Source organism: Eucalyptus grandis, chromosome 6 (genome assembly GCF_016545825.1).
Source record: "Eucalyptus grandis isolate ANBG69807.140 chromosome 6, ASM1654582v1, whole genome shotgun sequence".
NCBI lineage: Eukaryota > Viridiplantae > Streptophyta > Magnoliopsida > Myrtales > Myrtaceae > Eucalyptus > Eucalyptus grandis.
Window position 1 is genome coordinate 9407686 of NC_052617.1, and position 7847 is coordinate 9415532.

At 42.4% G+C, this 7847-nt stretch overlaps 1 protein-coding gene and 1 long non-coding RNA gene across 3 annotated transcripts; one reads left to right on the top strand and one right to left on the bottom strand.

Annotated features, from left to right (window-relative positions):
• Positions 1–1089: 1089 nt before the first annotated feature.
• On the top strand, positions 1090–1922 carry LOC104434008. The gene is made up of 3 exons (XR_723595.3): positions 1090–1320; positions 1431–1593; positions 1690–1922. It is a non-coding gene; the product is annotated as an uncharacterized LOC104434008 (long non-coding RNA).
• Positions 1923–2313: 391 nt separating this feature from the next.
• Positions 2314–7847, bottom strand: LOC104434006. 2 transcript variants are annotated; one of them, XM_039315333.1, is made up of 3 exons: positions 5013–7847; positions 3264–3571; positions 2314–2888 (listed from the first exon to the last, which is right to left on the bottom strand). In XM_039315333.1, the coding sequence occupies exons 1-3, from the start codon at positions 7436–7438 to the stop codon at positions 2503–2505; spliced, it is 3120 nt and encodes a 1039-aa protein (XP_039171267.1). In that variant the 5' UTR covers positions 7439–7847; the 3' UTR covers positions 2314–2502. The 2 variants fall into 2 exon arrangements, with proteins under 2 accessions (XP_039171267.1, XP_010045249.2); XM_010046947.3 differs by having other exon boundaries at positions 2314–2864; positions 5013–7846.

Below are 7847 nucleotides of genomic sequence, written 5' to 3' on the forward strand. Positions count from 1 at the left end.
ATAGGGACAGGGTACAAAGCAGAACGATCACACGAGTTGATTTTATTACCACTAAAAATGAATAATTATAAATAAAGTAAAATAAATATATGCTCGAACCAAATTTTTTGGTAGGATTTATTTCCCTTTTACCTTAATTTGGCAAAATGAACTAATTTATAAGAAGGCATTAGTTCGATAAAGAAAATTCCATTTTACAAAGGTATAAGCATTATATGTGTATATGTCGATGGGGTTAAGCTGTCAATTAAAGATTGACTTGTGATGATTTTGGTGGACGCTCAAGAGCTCCCTTTTTGGCATATCACATCAATGTATTTAAAGAAGCAGTGATCACTGCTTATTAGCTTTTAATCTACGAATTTTGATTTGATATACTTAACAATTTGGTTTTCTATTCAAAAAGTAGAGACCGGATAGAATCACAAAAGCTAATTGTATTTTGTAGCGACTTTTTAGTTTTTTTCTTTTAATGAAATGCAATTGAAGTAACCTATCTTTACAATTTCAATCTTCGCGTTTTTGCAAGCATGTGATTTGGTCTCTTCTTAATATTTCGTGATAGGTGTTTGAAGGCTTCTTTTTTGGCATATCGCATTAGTGTATTTAAAGATGTTGTGCCATTGGTTACTAGCTTTTAATTTGCAGACTTCGATTTGATATGGTTTAAGAAAACTTTTCCTTTAGAGAGTTTACAAAATCAAACCAAACTGATTCTTAATGGTTTGGTTTTCTATCCAAAATTAGAGACCAAATAGAATTACAAAACCTAATTGTATTTCCTAGCAACTTTTTAGGTTTTCTTTTTTTTTAATCAAACGCATTCGAAGCAGCCTACCTTTTCAGCTCGAAATGACTTGAATTTCCACATTTCTACGAGCACATGGTTTGGTCTCTTCTTAAGTTAGCACTATTTGTTTTTTACCAGACTAGCTTAAGTGAATTTGGACCAAAATTAGACAAGAGAAGGAGAAGAGAAATAAAAAGGGCGAGTAGGGTTTGGCATCACGAGGATGTGGCCCATTTGAAAGTCGCGTAAACACAACATTTTCAGCCTCAGGCTTTCGTCTTCCTGACCTCTCGGGAACCCCGGAGAAGGCGAGAAGCATCCAGGAGATGCTCGAGCTCACCACGCTCTCTCCCACTTTACACGCATGCTCTCTGGCATATATTATGCTTGTATCCTCTTCTCGTTGCCTCTAGAACTCTGCTTCGTTTAACTTTCACTCGCTTCGTCAACTTTTACTCGCTGCTCAGAGCATCAATCCAAAGTGTCAGGCTGCTTCTTCTTCTTTCTTCGTTTCCCTGCTGAACCAATCTGTATGAACTCTAGCCCGACTTGCTTTTGGGAGTCGTTCCTCCTGCCGACTTGCGTTGGTAATTTTTTCACATGATGCCTCGCGGCATGTTTTTTTGCGCGTGGATTGCAGGATGTCGGAGCCGGAGCCACCGTTTAGGCCGAGGGAGAAGCTCATAGAGAAGCAGAAGTATTTCCAAACCATCAACAAGCCCACGTACCTGAAGGGACCGTACGACAAGATCACCTCCGTTGCCATCCCTCTTGCTCTGGCCGCCACCGCCATGTACATGACCGTTAAGTCTCTCTCCTCTCTCGCTCGTCGTCGGTCGTTAAATTCAATTACCGCCCTTTGGATTAAGTTTTTGACGTACTTTTGGGTGGAGTTGCAGGGACGGGGCATCTATAACATGGCCCACGGGATCGGGAAGAAGGACATGCTATAGCTCTATTTCCGAATGCTGTAAGAGGAGTTTTTGTAATGTCTGTATGATCAATCCAGTTGTTGAAAGAAAGCCGAGCTGGGCACCGCAAGGCCTGACAAAGATGTTCTGCACTGGAAGATGCAGAAAGCAAACTATTCCGCCATCAAATAATTGAAATTCCACTTTATGAGTTTCCCTAATTTCCACATGAATATCCGATGTGTATAATGTAGGAAATTGGTGACAATCATGCTGGTAAGACTTAACGCATGCCATATCAGAGAAAATGAAGTTCAAATTTAACAACCAAATATATTCACCAGCCACCGGACCTTGGAAACAATGTCCCAATGCCAGTGCTCCCCAAAATGGCATTAGAATTCCTTTGAGATCGTAGATCGGCTTGAAGCAGTTTATTCCTAGAGCTATAATTCATATTCAGTCTCTAATGCCACTTCTTTTATGTGCGATAAATTACAGGCTAATCCTAACGAAAACGTTTTGTGGCTCAATTCAAGTGCGGATGGCTATTGCTGTATCATTAGCACAAAATCTAGTTTAAGGCAGTTAAAGATATAAGCAAGCAGCGCATTTCTTTTTAAAAAAAAAGGGACGCTCTTCTTTCCATTCAAAGGAGTTGGGTCTGCGATGATCCTATAGCCGGACTAGAGAAGCCAGAAGACAGATGTTATCTACTCGCCGACATGTATAAATACAATCAGATGCACGTGACCAGGTCAACCAAAAGGACAAGAAAATTTACAGAGCCACATGATGCGATCATCGATTTTCGAGTGCAGCATCAACGAAGTGCTGCATCTCCCTCTTGCTCCGGACAACGCTCCTCTTCTTGGTCTCAAACTCCAGCTTATCAAGGTCCTCTGCAATTCCAAAGTAGCCGTATAGAATGCTGGCCACTTTATTTGCTACACTCGATCCTGTTCTTTGGCTGCTTCCCCTGCTGCTAGGACAGCTCCTTTGCTCCAACTCAGCTCTGCCATGCTTGATCTCAGCAAAATACTGGTGAAGCCTTTCAGCTTCCAGCAGACCTGACAAGGTGGGTTGGTAACATACCACCATGATACTCTGATTTGCAGGCTTTCCCCGAGAGACCTTCTTTATTGCAACAGCAAATCCCATCTCTTGATCACAAATTAAAAAGTTAACTACAAAGGGATAAGAATTTGCATGTATCGAATGGATCGGGGAAGGTAGGGGTTCTCTAGAAATCAGAACTAAACTGAAATTACGATAAAGAGGAGAATAAAATGGATAACAAGTATGATCATATTAGCAATGAAATAAAACAAACGTAATATCAAACAAGGAAACCACCACACGGGCAACAACTTCATCATAGATTGCTAAATCTAATGCATCACTGCTGGAGAACCTTCCCAACACATTTACAAAGCCAAACAAGCCAACAAAAAATTCAAAAGGGAGATGGAACCCAGAGGAAAAAGCATTTCCACTGGAAAGGGCACAGTCTCCACTAACCAAGCTCACTCAATAATAGAAACACAGTCAAAAAATTTTACCTGGCAGAACAGTCTGCAGATCTTCGATGCTGATGATCACCCTATCTCCTGAAGAAGCATTTGCTATGGAACTGTTGTGAATGACAACTACTGGCGGCCATATGATGAGGTCCTCTCGCAAGGAAGAGGCTTGAGAAGGAGGAAGCATTTTCCAGGCCCAGGGACCATTAGTTGCTGGTGCACTATCCCATCCCAGCAGCACACACAGTGCTTTGTGAAATCCCAGGTGCTCCACGCGACAGCCAACATTTTTGGACATGACTGCATGCATGACCAAAGCTACTGTGTTGCCAAACTCCTTTGAGTTGCTGACAAAAACATGCAGCCAAGGGGGAATGAATAAGAAACCCAGCATAAACAATTTTACATAAGTAAACCACTATAAAGTAAAAAATTTCAATTGAGGAAATTATTCTCTTCCAAAAACAAACAAATTGAACACCAAAAAGAGCAGCACCCTGGCTAAATAGGCTTCTGAGATGCAAAGAAAGAAGAAAAAGAAGCAAAGCTGTGATCACACATGCACCTACAAGAACTGTAAAATTTGTGCATATACGAAAAATCTTGTGATTCATTTTTTCCTCCTTTCAAATCACACACACACTAGTGACAACAAAATCAGGCTGGGCACACAGTTCTAAATAACCAAGTCAGCGCACAGACATTTATTTATTTTTTGGGCGGGGGGGGTAACAATTCCAGGACTCTCATATTCAATAAAATATTGACAAGACGTTCCAAACTTATCTCCACAAGGAGATTGACATAAGCGGCAATTAAACCAAAACTAGACAAAATATGACAAATACAGTGAGACGCAACAGAGGTACTTTGCAATCAACCAGCATTATAGAAAGAAAATCGCTCTTGCATGAACATATCCATTATTCTGAGCACCTCTTGATAACATGATACGGACATGGTAAGATAGAGCTACCTAGAAAATACAAAGATCACTTTACTTAGTTTTTGGTCTATATTAGTGAAACTAGAAATGGGGAATGATAAATCATCAAAATCACCGCCTGCTATCATCTAGCACCCACTTAAAGCCAAAAGATTATGAGTGGTGCATCTATTATCATAACCTTAACATGGTCAAGAGACATTTTCTCTTCTTCCCTAAGAAGTCACAAACTACCAGTACTAAACCCCACCATTGACAGCCCAACTAAATATCCAATATATCCCTTATCTCCAAATGGCTGCCTTCATTTAAAATCTAACCACCAGCCCTAGTCATTTTTCAACCAACATCAGAACTCTCTTCCTCCAAGAGTCCATCATAAATCCGGAAACCAGATTATAACAACAATGGAGGAAATTAGAAGGTCATAAGAAAAAGTCCTTCTCCATTCTCTGCCCAACAACATATTGCATATACTATAGGATTGGTGCCAGTGCAGAAAAGACTGACCATGTTTATTTCAAATCTGAACTCCATCGGCACCAACTTATGTAGATCCAATTATATCCAATAAGAACAATCAGAATGACATAACCCTAAGTTATTTGTTCATCAGATTTGCTAATCCGAACCGACAGCAATGGTAGCATAGACCACTCAACACTTCAAAAAAAGTAACCATAAAGCAGAGGGCAGGACCAGTAGAACTGTTTGCAACTAAATTCATTTCATATGTAGCTTTATAAAAATTTACTGTGGAAAATAAATCAACTTGCATGGGACAGTGAGAAAAGAAACTGCTCCACTTGTAAACAGATCATGATTCAAATTTTATGACAGACCTGCCACAAACACCACATTTTAACGGGCCAGATCCTCTCTGATCAGTGTACTTTCTACGTTGGGTTGAAGTTTCATTAAGAAACTTGAAATACTTCAGAAAGGCATCGTTCACGAGCTGCTTAAACTCTTTAGAGTCCTCAGGTGGCTCTGCCTTGGCATATGCCGCCTCATCCTCTGATAAAGCAACTCGTGTTTCCATACAATTGCCACCTTCAACAATGTGACTTTCATGATCATTAGGATTTCTCCTGTGGAAATGTCTTTTCGTCCAAGGAATAGATGACCAAGTTTTTTGAGGTGGCCCCAACCTCTTATGTATGTCTCTAGATTTTAACTTTATGGGCTTGCTCAGTCTTCCTTGCAGACGTACTGGGAGGTGCTCACAAGACAAGTAGTCATCACAAACACCACTCTCATAAGTATCTGCCTTAAATGTCCTTTTGGTTGTCTGCGGTTGGAAGTTATCGTACAAGTGACTATCTTCATCACTCCAGTCTTCATTGCCATAATGAGGTTCCCAGATCTTCTGGCTGGCATTCTGATTTCGGTAAAAATCACCTTCGAGGTAATGACTCCTCGTTCCAAAATCCATACTATCCTCCCTTTTAAGAGATCTTTCAGACTGGCCTATAGCACCCGTCTCTTCAACTAAAAACCTATGTTGTGGGCTCCAGTCTCTCTTGTGCAACCCATCATTAAGTTCTGGTAACTGCATGTTCTTCAAACCATCTCTATACACCCAAAGATCGTCACTGTTTCCAAAAGCATCGTCTCCTCCCAATTGCAGGCTTTTGCTATCTAAATATGTCTCTTTTCTATATTGTCTATGACTACTTGCAGGACCAAAGCATTCCTCACGCCCTCTCATATATAAAGCTTCAGTAGGATAATCAGGATGGTCCAACTTCCAGCTTTCTGTTAAACAATCCTCCTGAGGTATTTCATAGCCGCCTTGTTTATCCTCAACAAGATACATAAGACTGGCTTTGGATGAATCATCCAGCCCATATGTTTCTCTAATATTATCCATCTCTTCATAAAACGATTTATCAGGTAAATTGTCTACATCACTCCTCTCCTTCCTTTGCCCTTCAAAGTGCTTGTTAACTCTAACAGGATCCTGCCCTGGAACATATAGAGTCCGGTTATAGCATAACAAGTCCTTCAAAGGATATTCAGACCCTGTAGATGACCGGAGAGGAGGCATTTCAGCAAATGAGTCATGGTTACCAGTCCCATGACTCCAGCTAAATCCTTCTGGAGGCAATGGATGGCCACTTTTATGAGAAGAAGGTAGAGTGTTATCGTGTTCCAGACGTACAGGCAAAGGAGAATATGTTTTTGTCAAACTCTTATAAGGAGAAGGTAGAGTGTTGTCATCTGGAACTTGTACGGGCAAAGTTGAATATGTTCTTGTCCAAGTAGTCGACATTGCATTAGCTGAATCACCGTTCAAGCTGGACTTGCCTATCTCACCTACACTAGATGACTCTATTCCTGGAAGCTTAGCATTGGATATTGGGTCATCCAAACCCGATTTAGCCAATGGCTCTGCATGGTTACCATCAGTGTACCGGTATCTATCACTCGGTCTCACACTTAAACCAAGATGTCCTGGAAAAGTCCTAGCCTTTACATTATCATCAAGGAAAGCAGGTTTGTGAACCATCCTCTTATCCAAAACCTCCTTGCCCTGGTAAAATATTTGACTATCAGTTCTATAAGCATTGGTAAGGTAATCAGCACCCCTGCTCCTAATGTGTGGAACAACCGTGTCCCTACTGATACCGAAGCTTTCTTGCTCCTCTTCCAATAAATGATTCCACTGAAACTTTGTCAGAGTGGAATTTCCATATGACGAACCCTCATCCAACCGCATAGTTGTTTTGAGGTGCTCACCCCTATCTCCACTTCCTAATGCATTAGCCTCGTCTAATCCTCCTTCACGCAAACTTGCACGTCTTTCTTCAGGAAAGACTACACCTGTCCTCCTCAGATCTTCACGAGCACGACAGAAATCTGAGCCTGACGCAAACTGAGAATGTGTCTGTGACTGCAAGTGCTGCGAGACATCCTGGCGCCGAGGCGGTGAATAATCCTGGCGGCCACGAAAAGGCAGGGATGACTCACCGGCTCTGTTCAACCGCTCCTCCGACCTGTCTCTCTGAGCATGCGCTGAAGCGAAATCCCCATAACTTGCGCCATATGTCAAATGCGATTTCCTTTCTTCTTCATAATCACCGCGACGACGCCGATGAGATAGAGAATACTCCCCATGGCGCGGTGCCGGAGAACGCACGCGCGAACGCCTGCGGAGGCTTGGCGGCGAGATTCGCCGTCGGTGCCTAGGAGGCGAGAATCCGCGGCCACCACTCCTCCGGCGAGGAGGAGTCCGGGACCTGACGCGACCGCCGCCTTCACGCATTGCTTTCAAGTTGACAAAACTCGAAGTACGGAAGGCAAATTCCTCGCGTTTCGCCTCCGATCAGACGAAACTAACACCGATCAAACCTCCGGAACCATTCGAAACCCTAATCGCAGCAACAACCGAATCCCTAATCCTAGAATGCAAGCGAAAACGCGAGCCCCCGGTTTCGCACCGACGGCGCGCCTCCCGAGCGGGGAAACCAGAACCTCCTCTCGATCAAGGTGACGAACTGAAAATTTCGGACAGCGGATGCAAGCGATCGACAGATTTTTCAAGCTTTAAGGAAGGCAAAGAAAGCATCATCCAACCTTCGACGGCAGAGAATGTCGAGCCATTTTTGCTCTCGAGAGCCTGCTTTTTTCACTGCAAACCGCTGCGCGCAAGGAAAGAGCGGTTATTGCCGCTT

Coding starts and splice junctions, on each gene's coding strand:
- LOC104434006 (XM_039315333.1), bottom strand. CDS start 7,438: ATGCGTGAAGGCGGCGGTCGCGTCAGGTCCCGGACTCCTCCTCGCCGG. Junction 3,572..5,012: donor AAATGTGGTGTTTGTGGCAG/GTCTGTCATAAA, acceptor TGTTTTTGTCAG/CAACTCAAAGGAGTTTGGCA. Junction 2,889..3,263: donor TCTGCAGACTGTTCTGCCAG/GTAAAATTTTTT, acceptor ATCCCTTTGTAG/TTAACTTTTTAATTTGTGAT.